Source organism: Jatropha curcas, chromosome 8, assembly GCF_041381405.1.
Source record: "Jatropha curcas cultivar XTBG-Jc1 chromosome 8, XTBG_Jcur_1.0, whole genome shotgun sequence".
NCBI classification, from domain to species: domain Eukaryota; kingdom Viridiplantae; phylum Streptophyta; class Magnoliopsida; order Malpighiales; family Euphorbiaceae; genus Jatropha; species Jatropha curcas.
Window position 1 is genome coordinate 18819308 of NC_143158.1, and position 16233 is coordinate 18835540.

The 16233-nt window shown below is 35.9% G+C and overlaps 1 protein-coding gene across 6 annotated transcripts in view; it reads left to right on the forward strand.

The window, feature by feature from the left end:
• Positions 1 to 16233, forward strand: part of LOC149494289 (uncharacterized) — a 47058-nt gene that overhangs the window by 16293 nt on the left and 14532 nt on the right. For 3 of the 6 annotated variants that reach the window (XM_089724624.1, XM_089724620.1, XM_089724622.1), the window contains exons 10-11: positions 5173 to 5237; positions 13777 to 13867. In XM_089724624.1, the coding sequence (XP_089580750.1) occupies positions 5173 to 5237; positions 13777 to 13867 (156 nt within the window). Of the gene's footprint in view, positions 1 to 31; positions 198 to 5172; positions 5238 to 8874; positions 8942 to 13776; positions 13868 to 14012; positions 14258 to 16233 lie in introns of those variants that run through there. The other 3 variants (XR_016321986.1, XM_089724621.1, XM_089724623.1) reach the window with 3 other exon arrangements.

Here is a 16233-nt window from a genome sequence, read left to right on the forward strand (position 1 = left end):
ATGATAGTGCCCTTGTGAGTTGTCATCACAGGTAGCTAGGCAGCCAGGCAGCCAGGAAACAGAGAAAGAGGAGGAAATAACCGTAGTAATGGACCAATTACTCGGGAGGCAAGTATTCTTATCTGTCATTATTTCCGTGAACCTGATCACACTAAACAATATTGCAAGAAACTGATCAATAAGCCCCCAAAGGTAAATATGGCCACTCAAGATTCTGCAGTTATGTTGAAATCTTTGTGATTAAAGTAAATATTGTGTTTCCTAGTTTAGGTTTATTCCTAATTAGTGCAAAGATTGTGTTTCCTAGTTTAGGTTTATTCCTATTTAGATTACTTCCTATATTGGAACAATTTTTTTGTATATATATAGTGGAGTAGAGGTTGAAAAAAATAACACAATTGAAAGAAATAAAACATATTCTTTCCTTTAATTTCTACATGGTATCAGAGCCATTGCCCTGAAATTTTTCGGCAACGATTTCACTTTGCAAAGTGGTTTGAGATACACACAGCACCGCCAAAAGTGGGATTTGGTCCTCACTGCTCGTCTTAGAAGGAAGAATGACCGCCGAATGGCACTCTGTCCAAACCCTGTTGCTGTCCGACCACGCGCGTGTGCACAAGCGCCTCCAGAAGATTCTGATTGTTCTTCACACGCCGGCGCGCGCTGCTGTTTTCGGCGAGCTCCATCGACGATTCTTGTTCCGGCGACCTCGACTCGGTGTGGCGACTCGGACCTACTGGTTCTTTAGCACCAGTTTTGCCTTTTTTGGAATTTTTTTCCCTTTCCACCACTGCTGCTGCCTTTTACCGCTGCTGCCTTTTTCTACCACTACTGCCGTTTAAATTTTTTTTTAAGATATGGTTGACGGAAAGAAGGTAGATATGGTTTTTCACACAGAGAGCCCCTCACTTCAGATTAGTCCGGTAAAGTTAGATGGAACAAATTACTTGGCTTGGTCTCGGTCTTGTTTATTATTCATTACAGCGAGAGGTTTGCAAGGATACCTTGACGGTGGAGCAACTAAACCAGTTTCGACAGATCCGGCCTTTAACAAGTGGAAATCCGAGAATTCTCTTATTATGTCTTGGTTAATAAATTCCATGCAACCAACTATTTTCCGAGGATATTTGCTTCTTGATACAGCTAAGAAGATATGGGATGCTGCTTCACAGACGTATTCACAAATTGGAAACTATGCTTAGAGGTATGAATTGCGAAAGAAAGTTCACGAAACCAAGCAAGGAGATCTGACAATTGATCAGTATTTTGCTGAACTTAGTGGGTTATGGCTGGAACTGGATTATTAACAAGACTTTCAGGCAAGATGTACTGATGATGCGACTCAAGTTCAGAAGTTGATTGAAGTAGAACGTGTATATGATTTTCTAGCTGGCCTAAATAACGAGTATGATCAGATTCGAGTCCAAGTTCTTGGACGAGATCCTTTTCCATCCTTATGACAAGCATACTCATTTGTACAGCAAGAGGAGACTAGGAGGAGCGCTATGGTTCACAGATCTACCATTGACAAAGCAGGGTTGATTGCTAGTTCTGCAAGAGAACTTATCCAGGCTGCAAAGAGCAGTTCTTCAGATATAGATCAATTATTTTGTGACTATTGCGGTAAGAACAGGCACACTAAGGAGTTGTGCTGGAAATTACATGGATGCCCAACTAAAGGGCGTGGAGGAAAGCGGGCCAGTTCTTCTAGACTACAGGCACACACATCTGATAGTGGAGCTTTATTTGAGGAACCATCAATTGATGGAAGCTTTTCTGATAAGGAGATTCAGTCCCTGAAACAATTGTTGTCACAGCTTGATTCGTCCTCAACTCAGACTGTAGCCTCTAATTTTGTTAATTCAGGTAATGCTTTCCTTAACTTTCTTGCAAAAATTGCAAAACCCTCTTGGGTTATAGGTTCAGGAGCAAATAAACATACAACAGGCTCTATAAAACATTTCCTCACTATTCGAAGTATCAAGGCACAGACAAAATTCGCATTGCGGATGGCTTCTTAGTACCAATTGCTGGCACAGGTTCTATTGACTATACTTCCACTATTAAACTCTCCCCTGATCATCATGTTCCTAGATTTCCTATTAATCTGTTCTCTATTAGCTTAATCATAAAAGCACTTAATTACAAAGTAACTTTTTACCCTACTCATTGTATATTTTAGGAACTAAATTTCATAACTCTCCTACTCCTGCTCCTATTCCTGAACTTGCACCTGCTCTTGCTACAGCATCTGCTCCGATTCCCGCTCCTGCACTAGCATCTGCTCCCCCTCGTTTTGAACAGGTTTATTCCAGGAGACTGGGAATTGTTGACAGACTTCCTTCACCTTTCGCTTCAACAGAAGATCCGGTTCACTCCACTCAATCTGAGCCTGTGCCATCCACTCCCCAGTTAGACCTTGATCTTCCCATTGCTCTTCGAAAAGGTAAACGCAAGTGTACCTATCCTATTTCTTCTTTTGTCAGTTATGATCATCTTTCTTCTTCATCTCGTTGTTTTGTAAGTAACCTAGACTCTATCTCTACCCCTCAAACTATTGTCCAAGCTTTGTCCCATCCTGGTTGGTGTCCAGTAATGAAAGAGGAGATGGATGCCTTAGATACTAATGGTACTTGGGATCTTGTGCCTCTCCCAACAGGTATGAAAGCTATTGGTTGTAAGTGGGTTTTCACCGGCAAAGTGAATTTTGATGGGTCTGTTGCTCGCCTCAAGGCTCGATTAGTTGCTAAGGGCTATTCTCAGATTTATAGCCTGGATAATTCTGATACTTTTTCTCTTGTCGCCAAATTGTCTTCTGTTCGTTTATTTGTTTCTTTAGCAGCTACTTTTGACTGGTCTTTACATCAGCCGGATGTTAAGACTGCCTTTCTTAATGGGGATCTTCAGGAGGAAGTTTACATGGAGCAACCACCAGGCTTTGTTACTCGGGGGGAGTCGGGTAAAGTGTGTAAACTTCAAAAATCTTTTTATGGCCTAAAACAAAGTCCTCGAGCTTGGTTTGGTAGATTTTGCTATGTGGTACATCAATTTGGCATGCAGAAGAGTACTTCTGATCATTTTGTATTTTTCAGAAGTTCTAAGACTGGTTTGATTCTGCTCGTGGTTTATGTTGATGACATTGTTATTACAGGGAGTGATTCAGCCGACATCACATCAGTCGAGTCATTTCTCCAGACTCGGTTCCAGACAAAAGACTTGGGATTGTTGAAGTATTTTTTGGGTATTGAAGTGTCTAGGTGTAAGAGAGGCATCTTCTTATCTCAAAGGAAGTACGTCCTTGACTTACTGAAGAAAACTGGAAAGTTGGGTGTCAAGCTATGCAGTGCTCCAATGACTCCTAATTTGCAACTTTCAATTGATGGTGAGCTATTTGATGATCCTGAGATGTATAGAAGGTTAGTGGGCAAACTGAATTATCTTATAGTAACACGTCCAGATATTGCTTACTCTGTGAGCGTCTTAAGCCAGTTTATGTCTTTTCCTATTGTTATATTTTGGGAAGCTTTAGGACAAATTTTGTGCTACTTGAAAGGTAATCCAGGTCGTGGCTTACTTTACAGTAATCATGGGCATTTGGACATTGAGTGTTTTTCAGATGCAGATTGGGCAGGTTTGAAGGTTGATAGAAGATCAACTTCAGGATATTGTGTTTTTGTAGGTGGAAACTTGATATCGTGGAGGAGCAAGAAACAAAATGCAGTCTCACGATCGAGTGCTGAATCAGAATATCGAGCTATGGCACAATCTGCTTGTGAATTAATTTGGATTCGTCAGTTGTTAGAGGAAATTGGCTTCAAGTCATTCTTGCCTGCAAAGTTAAGGTGTGATAATCAAGTTGCTCTTCACATTGCATAAAATCCAGTATTCCATGAACGAACAAAACATATTGAGATTGATTGTCATTTCATTCGTGAAAGGATACAACAGGGTGTTATCTCTGCAGGGCACGTTAAAACAAGTGAACAATTAGGAGATATCATTACAAAAGCTCTAAATGGACCTCAAATGGACTATCTTTGTAACAAGTTGGGCATGATTAACATCTATGCGCCAACTTGAGGGGAGTGTTAAGGATTAATTGTAAATAGAACTTTGTTAGGAGTTAGATTCCTAATAGATTTATAGTATCTTGTATGTATGTGTATATATATTTGTGTCCCTATTGATGAATCATAAGCAAGAAAATATTTTTCCACATTAAATTCACAAAGGGACCCAAATGAAGTAGATGTTATGTCAATTGGAGAGAGGTAACATTAGTGGTAGAAAGAGGAAGGGAAAGTAGAGACACGTTGACGCAGGGGAACAATATAGGGCAATTAATTCTCAACAATTAGGCTAGAATAGGATGATTTTGGTTGGAACAAAGTAACATATTGGTTTCAAAGAAACCCTTAGAATTAAAATTCTGAATTCATAGATAAAAAACAATCCCTAAAACTAAATGCTGTTGTCCTATTTATATTAGTTAGGAAAAATCCTAATTCTATACTGAAAAGTATTCCTAATTAGTTTAGAGTCCTAGACTGAATAGTATTCCTATTTAGCTAAATCCTAAGTAAAACTGAAAATTGTTCCTAATTAATTAACATTCTTTAATTTAATTAAGAATTCTAAATAAAGAAAACTTCTGAACTAATCTTGGATGCTCCTGCATCACACATGGAGAGTCAGTGTGCATGGGGAGCAGTGGTTAAGCATTTGATAAAGTTTTCAACAGAAATATTAAAAAAATTCTGTGGTGGAAGCCATTCTGACTAGAGTTTGATCAGAATATGGAGTGAATGATATTATTTCTCTTAAATAAAGTTGAATGATTTTTGAGTGACATTGAAATTTTGAGACCATAATGTTTGTTAATAATAAATTCAAGGGCAATATGTAAAATTTGTAACTTGTATTATCCTATTATAAGTCCTTTTATGTCAACAATAAAAAGAAAGCACGTCCTTTTTGTTTGTTCATATGTTCATAACCATGCGTATTTTCATATATGTAACAACTATGGGTGTTATGTAACTACTTGAGAAGTGGTATTATGGTCTATAATCATATGGTTTTTGTATAGTTTTATTGTATCTTATTATTATATTGCTAATATGATGTTGGCCTTCTCTACATCATTATTTTTCTCTTGGATATTGACAGGGTTTGGCTGGTGCTGCATCAAGATATTTGGGTCTTAGGAGCATGGTGTCATTGCTTGGCCCAATGTATGATCTTTTTTGCAACAAAAAGCAACTTATCTGTGTTCAACCTTTGTTTGTTTCCAGTCTTTGCCTTTTGTTTGTTATTTGCTTTGGAGTTCTTTTTATTTATTAATTATGGCCAAAGGTTCAAATTTCCTGAGGTTCAAAAATCAAAAGTTAATTTGGTGCTCTACTTTCAATTTCTATCATTTGAGCCCTTGAACTATTAAATCTCACCAATTTGAACCAATAATTAACTCAGTTTGTCATGCCAGAACACTCACTGTTATTTTGGTCTTTCAAATGGCAAGTTGTTCTATTTTCAATTGAGATCAGGTCTACCTTGTGTGCAACTCATTTTCTTCAAACCAAACTTTTCTTTTTCTTTCTAACATTCATGTGTTTATAGGTCAAAGAAAGTTTTATTTATTTATTTATTTTTTTTAAGAGAGAGGACTTTGGCCAATCTTATCGGGACAAAATCCTGAAGATGAAAAGAAGAGAAGAATTTGTTTGATATCATATGATAGAGATTAGAACGTATTAACAGATAAGAAAATGAAGAGATGAGTAGATTGATAGCAATGGCAGAAATACTGTTGTATTAATGGAGAATATACATGAGGAAGATAACAAAATGACTGTAAACAGCCCCCAGGACTAAGCCCGTGCAGAAAATCTGCTCAATTCTAAAATAAAGGTAAAAAGATACCCATTACATGATCTCTCCTAATTATTTATAGAATCATTCCTAACAAACTTGCTGAGGTGGCTAACAAACTTCTTGCTGCCCACTGCTTCCCTTGTCTGCTGGTTTGTTTCTTCTGGAATAAACCAAAAACGGTTTTTCTTTGGTTGTTGACGTGGCATTCCTATCATCATATATTAGTAAATAACAATATAAATATTCCTAACATTGAAATCCTTTTGTATTGTAATCGTGTCTACAAGTCCTGGAACTCTATAATCAGTTCAAGATAGACCTACCTTTATATTAACCCATCTTAAAGCTGTCTTTCAAATTCAATAGCCACATTCTATTGCTCTTTGCTTCTGCCAATACACTTTGCATTTTGGAGAGTATTACATCCATATCTACTTGATAACCTAGCTTTTCATGTCCACAACGTCTCCAATTTCCCTTTAGAGTTCCGCCGATAACACTTTTACTTACATTGTCAGTTATATCAATGGTTTAGTTGTCAAAGATTGTCTCTACATTTCTCTACATTCTCTGGCTATGTATAGTTGGCAAACTAGGGTGCTTAAACATACAAGTTTGGCATGTTTGCTTTAGTCATGAATATGTAGTTGTTATTAACAAAGTAGGTTTTTGGTTCATGACTTTGGTGATATTGGCCACTATATGGAATGTTTCATTTCCATTAAAGATCAAACTTAATCAATAATCAATGAAATAAACTTGAAATCCTAGTTCATATGATCAGTCTCTGGTTCCATATTAACCTAAAAGCTATGTTTCAATTGTAAACAAGGGGTTGTGCTTGTTGCTGAAAGCATAGCATGCATAGGATTGTTCTCAACTTTTCATTTGCTTGGATGGGAAAAAGTGGAGAAGGAAGAGAGAGAAGGAAAAAAGAAAAAGAGAAAAGAGAGAGGGGGTTACACTTCAGCATTGATATGGCCATTGTGAACTCTTTTTTTTTTTTTTTTTTTTTTTTTTTTTTTTTTTATCTTATTATGTTGGATTTGCTCTTTTTTGTTTTTTTCAGTATTTTTTAAGTCTCTTAGATAATGGAAGTTGGTGTATTGTTAATTGACAAGGAATTTCAGAAACAATCGTTTCCTCTTTATTGTATATGTAGACTGCTCTATATCAATTCATTGTTACGTCCTATTGCAGATACATGTTTTTGTCTTATGAATTGGTAATTAATAGGGGAAAAAACTAGTAGAGCAAGGTTAAGAGTGGCACCAGCCTTGTAAAACAGTTTGGACCCCCCTTGACTTTCAAATTGAGGGTTCTGATTCCTTCTTCTTAAACAAATACATGATTTTGTTTGGCTTTTTCTAGTTGGTGGATGAACTCTTTCTATAAAAGTAAAAGTTTATTCTTGTATGATAATACTGTAAGTCAGAAAAACAAAGTTTTTTTTAATTCAGTTCTCTCTTCATCATTGCGTTCTGACATTAGTGCGTTTTTAACTATGAATAGAGTGTAATGAAGACAAAATCATACATGTAACTGACCCCAACTTGTTTGGGATTAAGGTTTAGTTGTTATTGTTATTATCTCTCCTCATTGTAACTTTGCATTGGGTGTCTTAATTATTGGCGGTGATATAATTTTCTAATAAACGCTTAAAAGATGCAATTATTTTCTGGTTATATGCATATATACACAAATATGTTTGTTGACTTATTTGATTTGGAGTATCTTTGTATAAGCTATTTAGGAGTGTATATTGCTCTTTCCTTATATGTTCTTTTCCTATTTAGAATTTGATGCTTGTGTATAGATAGGATATATAGGATCTCACTGAAACATAAGAAATATAGAAATTCTTTCTCCCATATATTTTTTCAACTTGGTATCAGAACCAACCTTTTTTTGGCACTGTTTCTTGAATCAAAACGGAACCGGATCAAAAAAGAACTTCTAGGTCTGTTTAGGGCATTTTCGGGTAAGCCCTATAAGAGAGAGAGAGTTGAACGACATAGTCCAACTAAGAAGGAAGGCCTGCCGTCGATTGACCCTTCCTTAGAAGCTCGCCGCTGTCAAGTCACATGTGGCCTCATGCGCTGTCAGAAGCTACGGTGCCCCTGACACGCGCCGGCGCATGATGTCATCTCCGGTGACGCACCTTGCTGCGACTCACTCCGGGTGACTCATATTGCTCCGACAACCATCTCATTGGCTTCAGAATAGGCATTGTGTCAACTTTCCGATTCTCTTTTTCTTTGTTTTTATGGTGTTGTCTTGACGTCAAATTTAAGCTGCGCCTCTGCCCAATCTATTCATGTGATTCGTTCTTCTTTGGTGTTCTGCTGTTTGTTTCTATTTGCTGCTATTTTCAGCTACTATCCCGGTTCTTTGTTGATTGTGTGTTTACCCTATTTTTTGGTGGATTTATTGCCATTATTTGACAATGGGTGACGGTATTAAAACCACGGATACATGTTGGATTGCATGGACGACCGACTAGGGACCGTGGTAGTAAAATGATGGGTCGTGGTGGTAAAAGGATTGGTCCAACTAGACTTGTTGCACACCTACCTAAAGCATCTTCTACTGGGAATTTTTGTATTGAAGAGGTACCATTATTACACCGTTTTTTTTGTCAAAACTTGACTCTTCATCCATAGCAGCTACTTTCAATTTTGTGCAGTCTGGTATGATCCTTCTTACTAATTCTGTTGATGATTCATGGGTTATAGATTCAGATCAAACAAACATATGACAAGCTCTTCTAATAAATTTTTAATCTATTCATCTTGTTCTAGTAAAGAAATTGTTCGCATTGCTGATGGTTCTTTCGCACCTATTTCTGGCACAGGTTCTATTAAGTGCGCATCCAGTATTATTTTAACTTCCATCCTTCATATTCCCAGTTCTCATGTAAACCTTTATCTGTTAGTGCCATTACGAAAGCTCTCAACTGCAAAATTGAAATTTTTTCAAACTCGTTGCGTTTTGCAGGATCTAAGAACAGGGAAAACAATTGGCTTTAGTATATTGCACGATGGCCTACATCTTCTCAAAAAAGGTTTCAATTCTCTGGCTCCTAGTATCCCTTGAGCTCTATTAAGGAATCATGGCAAGAAATAATTATATGACATAGGCGACTAGGACATCCTTCTTTTTTGGTTCTAAGAAAATATATTCTAGTCTTTTTGAGCATTGCCAGTTAGAGTCCTTATGTTGTGATGCTTGTGAACTTTCTAAACATACAAGGAGTCCTTATATCTCCCATAATAATAAAAGTTCAACTCCTTTCATGACTGTTCATTCGGATGTATGGAGTCCTACTTCTGCTGTTTCCTTATTTGGTTATATAAGGGTTTGTTACCTTTATTGTTGTTGTACTAGATTAACTTGGGTTTACTTGTTGAAAGCAAAGTTGAAATGTTTTCTTCCTTTAAATCTTTTCATAACATGATTAGTACACAATTGGATGCAAAGGATAAAATTTTGAGAACTGATAATGGAATAGAATATATGAATAGTATGTTTCAAGCATATTTAGACTCAAATGAAATTATACATCAAACTAGTTGTGTGAATATTAGTGCTCAAAATGGGGTGTCTGAAAGCAAAAATGGACATTTACTAGAGGTAGCTAGATCTCTTTTATTCACCATGAATGTTCCTAAGACTTATTGGGGAGATTCAGTGCTTTTTGTAGTGTATCTCATTAATAGGATGTCTTTTAAAACACTCAATTTTAGAAGCCCTATAGCAACTTTACAAGTTAATACCACATATATTTTTTCCTCCAAAAGTATTTTGTTGTGTTTGTTTTGTTCATCACAAGCATGGAGGCAAATTGGAACCTAGAGTCTTGAAATGTGTTTGTTGGTTATTCTGCCACTCAAGTGGGCTAAAAATATTACCATCCTCCATCTAGAAAATACTTTGTGAGTATGGATATAACCTTTAAAGAGTCTGTGCCTCATTTCTTATCAACTCCTATTTAGGGGGAGATTAGGATAGAAGAGGAAGCTCCTTTAGCTCCTATGTCCATATATGTTCCTAAACAGTTTATGAATTTACAATAATGATAAGAAGGAACCTAAAAAGGGTAGACTTAATAGGCCAAATTCAAAAAGGTACAGTCGAAGAGAGAAGGTTAATGCCATCGTGCTTGATACACCTAGTCAACCGTTGTCTCTACAATCAGCTCCTGAAAATCCATGTGGTGAGTCTTCTATAACTCCTGATTCTAATTCTGCTATATTCCTTTTGTTAATATTTTTGACTCTGACCCTATAGTTGATGTTGTTGATCTTTTCATTGCTCTCAGAAAAAAGGTTAGAACTTGTACCAAACATCCTATATCCCAATTTGGTTCTTATAACTCTTTATCTTCTTCCTATAGAGTCTTTGTGTTGTCTGTTTCTTTTGTTTCTATTCCACAGAATTGGCAAGAAGCAAATCAAGATCCAAAATGGAAAGCAACAATGGTGGAGAAGATGAAACCTTTGGCAAAAAATGGAACTTGGGAACTTGTTACCCGTTCATTAGGGAAGAAACCAGTGGGATGCAAATGGGTGTTCACAGTAAAACACAGGGCACAATTGAAAGATACAAGGCTAGATTGTTGGCAAAGGGATTTACTTAGACCTATGGGGTGGACTATCAGGAGACTATTAGACACTGTTGTCCTGTGTAGCCAACCTAGATTGGAGTCCACATCAATTTGATGTAAAAAAATGCTTTTTTGCACAGTGATCTAGAAGAAGTGTACATGGATATTCCTCCTGGCTTTGATGATGAGAAAACCAAAGGTCAGATTTATAGATTGAAGAAAGCATTGTGTGGACTGAATCAGTCACCTAGAGCATGGTTTGATAGATTCAGTAAGGCTAGGATTTCCTTTGGCTATTCTTAAAGTAATGTGGATCACACCTTGTTTATCAGACATTGTACTGGTAAGATCACTTTACTAATTGTCTATGTTGATGATGTGGTTATGACTAGCGATGATGAAGAGGAGATTGCTTGGTTAAAGAAGTTTTTGGCTTAGGAGTTTAAGATTAAAGACTTAGGAGGTTCGAGACACTTTTTGGGTATTGAAATTGCTAGATTAGCTAAAGGGATCTTTCTCTCTCAAAGGAAATATATCCTAGATCTCTTGAAAGAAACTGACATGTTGGATTGTAAACCAGCTGACTCTTCCATTGAAGTTAATTACATATTGCAAGCAGGAAAGGGAGAATAGGTTAACTTGGATCAATATCAGAGATTGGTTGGCAGATTGATTTAGCTCTCACATACTAAACCTGATATAACATATGTTGCAAGTCTAGTTAGTCAATATTTGCATGATCCTTGTATTTCTCATCTTGAAGCTGTCTTTCACATTTTAAGATAACTAAAGTTTGCACATGGAAGAGGTCTACTTTTCTCTAAGCATGGTCACCTCAAACCTGAAGCCTTTACTGATGCTGACTGGGTTGGATCTCCAGATGATAGGAGATCAACTTTTAGTTATTGTATCTTTGTTGGAGGAAACCTAGTTACTTAGAGAAGAAAAAAGCATATTGTAGTAGCACGCTCGAGTGCAAAAGCGGAATATAGAGCTATGGCTCAAGGAGTTTTCGTATTATTATGGCTAAAGGAGTTTTCATATTATTATGGCTAAGGCAAAATAATGGAAGAATTGCGAATGTCGAAAGGAGAAGATTCGACTTTGTTTTGTGATATGAAGGCTGCAATTAGCATTGCTCAAAATCTAGTTCAATATGACCGGCAAAGCACATAGAGATCAATAGATATTTCATAAAAGAAAAAGTCATCCAAGGGGTTTTGAAACATACTTATGTGACTTTTGTATAATCAAATTGCAGATGTTCTTACTAAAGGGCTTAAAAACAATCAATTCCATAACTTGGTTTACAAGTTGGGCATGTGCAATATCTATGCACCAACTTGAGGGGGAGTGTTGACATATCTGATTTGGAGTATTCTTGTATAGGCTTTTTAGGAGTGTATATTGCAATTTCCTTATTTGTTCTTTTCCTATTTCGAATTTGATACTTGTGTATAAATAGGATGTATAGGATCTCATTGAAACATAAGAAACATAGAAATTCTTTCTCCCATATATTATTTCAACTATGTTCTTATATTTCACCTTTGAGTTTATTCTTCATGAGGGCATTTTGTATAATTGCTTAATTAATCAATTAATTTGAATTGCATTATTAAGGTGTTAAGAGTAAAACAATCATCAAATCTAATGGTGGTGTTATATTATCCTTCATATGATAGTACATTGGTGATAAAATATAAACAACAAAAGAGGACATATTCTACCTGATGATTTTATAATGAGGCAAGTAATAATAGTCGTTGGGAGTATCCTTATTTCTTGGGTAATAATGGTTATATATTTAAAACAACCAAGTGGCATTTACTTGGAGATTTTTAAGTGAAAGAAAAGTATACAAGTGGTTTAGCCTGGCAATTTTTATTTTATCGAACCAAATGTTGTTGTTGAGGAAAGCTTTTGTTGGGAAGCTTTAAAGATCTATGTATTAGAGCCTTAATGTTCTACATTATACTGGGAACTTGATTTGGACAAATAGAACCTTGGGTTCTGTGCCCCCCACCCCTTAGCTTCAATGGCTAGCTTCTAGGGATGAATTCTTTTGAGGCACCAATCACTCTTTCTAGAATATTTTCAAATTTTTGAAATATTACAATAATTTGTACTCTACTTTTCTTAGTTTACGCATGCCTTTGAAAGATAAATATAGGTGATGATGTTGGATTTCTTATGCTAACCTAGACTCTTAAGGATTTTGGATGATTAGGTACCTGGTGGAGCCTTAGTTTATGTCATGCTAGCTTCTATTGCATAGCAAAAAGTTGAAACAACCAATAGATCATGCTGAGTTTAAATTTTTCTTCAGGCGGTTGTTAAAATGCATGGTTTACCTTATTTCATAGCATGACGTAGGAATGGTAGTTATGCTTGTTACTACTGAAGAAATTCTGAAATTTAATTTAATTAGTAACTTTTGTATTTTCTTTAACTTTTGACCTGTGGAGTATGGACAAATTCAAAACTTAAGGTTATTAACTATATTTTGGTGATCTACTCAGATCCATTAGATGGGGAAGCTCATTGTTTTCCCTATTCTCTAATTTTCTAAATTAGTGTATCAGTTATCATACTCATAATGACATTTTTATAATTGTCCAAGGCATATATAAACTTGTTCTGTTCCCCTTAACATTTTAATTTTCTTTTTTACTTTTTATTTTTTTATTTTTTTTTTTGGAAATGGAGGATGCATCAACTTTATGAGCATTGTTGAGCCTCCTACAACTCTGACTGCTGATGTTCTTGCTAGTAAGCTTCTGCTTGAAGCACCAAATGTTGCATAAAAAGTGTTCAAAGATGAATTGTTGCTTGTTTCATTGGTGGTTTTGTTATTATGTTATGATTTGCATATTTTTCTTATTTATTTGGTTTTTTTTCCCCATTTTGTAATTGCCTTTAGTAGAGCACTCTAGCAAATTTTGAAACTTAATGCATGTTTGCATTGCTTAATCTTTGGCCTATATTTAAATTAGGAGTCATTATACTCCCTCTAGTCTAGTTAGGTTTTGTAATTGCTTTCTCTACCTACTTCTAGATGTCAAATGCAAAATCAAATTGTTATCATAATTGATTGAATTCATTTGTTCTATTATCGTGGTAGATTTTTAGCTTGCTTTCTTGCTTAAGAATGGTCAAGTATTGCTTATTTGAGGAATCCCTTTCTCACAAACAATCTTTGAGCAAATAAGAAAGAAGAAAAAGAAAGGGAAAAGTTGGGGAAGTAAAAAGATTTAGTATTGTCATTTTATTTGCATTTCTTTCCTATGCAGGATGTGGGGCACATTTCTTGCCGATGTCGTAATACAAATGCTTGGAACTGATTATGCAAGAATCATGCGTGCAATTTATGCATTTGCAAAGGTAACATATTGTCGTGGTTGTTTAGTTTGATGCATTTATGGTCAATATCATGCCAGATTCTGCGGCTTAGAGCCATTAATATTTTATTGTTTTTTCTAGACACATGCACTCTTGCAGTCTTTGCATGTAATTTATTCATTTTCAGTTCCCTTGGGTTCGCTTTCTGTCACAAGTTCAGAGAAAAGAAAACAAACAAATGAGGAGAACGAGAATCGATAATCTTCATTCCTTTTCAAAATCTGTACATACAGGCTGTATGAGAGCAAAGTCTCTTAGCTGGGACTATAACTAATTGTGTCCTAGTCAGCATACATAAAATTGTATTTCAATATTACATAAATTAATTTAACTAATTACAAAAGCACTAAGTAACTGCACTATTACAAACAAGTTCTTCCTTTATCTTTACTTTGCATAGATTCATACTCCCCCTCAAGTTGAACATAAATGTTCTTTATGTTCAACTTGCTCAACAAATACCTCAATTGAGAAGGATGCAGTGCCTTGGTAAACATATCTGCCTTTTGTTCACTTGGCTTGATATATAAAGGCTTAATAACACCATTTAATACTTTTTCTCTCACAAAGTGAATATCTATCTCAATATGCTTAGTCCTTTCATGCATAATTGGATTCTTTGCTATGTGTATAGCAAACATACTATCTGAATATAAAAGCACAGGTTGAGGAATACTGGCTTGAAAATTCTGCAGTAAAGCTATGAGCCAAATTATCTCTGAAGTAACAGCTGCCATGGATCTGTATTCAGCTTCGGCTGAACTTCTTGAAATTGTAGGTTGCTTCTTCTATTTCCAACTAATGAGTGTGTCTCCTAGAAAAAACACAATAACTTGTTATAGACTTTCTTGTCTCAACACATGATGCCCATCACTGTCAGAGTATGCTGTCAGTTCCAATTTAGATGTTGAAGACAAAAATAAGCCTTGTCCTGGACTGTTTTTCAAATACTTTAAGACCTTAAAAGCAGCTTCCAAGTGTAACTCAGAAGGAGAATCCATAAATTGGGCAAGTATATGCACCCCATAAGAAAGATCAAGTTTTGTTAAAGTGACATACATAAGTTTCCCAACTAGTTGCCTGTAAACTGTAGGATCCTTAAGTTTGTGAGCATCTTAAGCCAATTTATGTCTTCTCCTACTGTTATCCATTGAGAAGTTTTAGGATAGATTTTGTGCAATTTGAAAGGTAATCTAGGTTGTGGCCTCCTTTATAGTAATCATAGGCATTTGGACATCGAGTGTTTCTCAGATTCGGATTGGGTAGGTTCGAAGGTTGATAGAAGATCAACTTCAGGATATTGTTTTTGTGGGTGGAAACTTGATATCGTGGAGGAGCAAGAAACAAAATTTAGCCTCACGATCGAGTGCTGAATCAGAATATTGAGCTATGGCACAATTTGTGAATTAATTTGGATTCGTCAGTTGTTAGAGGAAATTGGCTTCAAGTCGTCCTTGCTTGCAAAGTTATGGTGTGTTAATCAAGCTGCTCTTCACATTGCATCAAATCCGGTATTCCATGAACGAAAAACATATCGAGATTGATTGTCATTTCATTGGTGAAAAGATACAACAGGGTGTTATCTCTACAGGGCACGTTAAAACAAGTGAACAGTTAGGAGATATATTTACAAAAGGTCTAAATGGACCTCGGGTTAACTATCTTTGTAACAAGTTGGGCATGATTAACATTTATGCTCCAACTTGAGGGGGAGTGTTAAGGATTAGTTGTAAATAGAGTTCTGTTAGGAGTTAGATTCTTAACAGGTTTATAGTATCTTGTATATATGTATATTTATATGACCCTATTGATGAAAATATACACAATAATGTTTTTCCCATATTGCAAGAATGATACCTTTACTAGATCTTGCAACTTCAAGTCCAAGAAAATAATGAAGGCGTCCCAAGTCTTTTAATTTGAAATAAGTCTGCAACCACGACTTCATTTGATCTACCAAAACTTTACTACTGCTGCCAATTATAATGTAATCGACATACACAAGCAGCGCTATGAAACCAGAATCTAAAACTTTGGTGAACAAAGAATAATCAGACTTAGATTGAGTAAAACCTTCTTGTAGTAAGCTGTCAGTAAACTTTAATATTCCATTGCCTAGAGGCTTGTTGCAAAACATATAGAGACTTCTGAAGTCATACAAACCACCTTTGAACCACAAACATACTCCCCCTTAGGCACATAACCCGGAGGAAGATCCATATAAACCTCTTTAAGCAAGTCTCCATTGAGAAATGCATTGTTGATGTCCAGTTGAGAAATGTGCCAATCAAAAATAACAGCAAGTGACAAGAAAACTCTAACTGTGGTATGCTTGGCCACAGGACTAA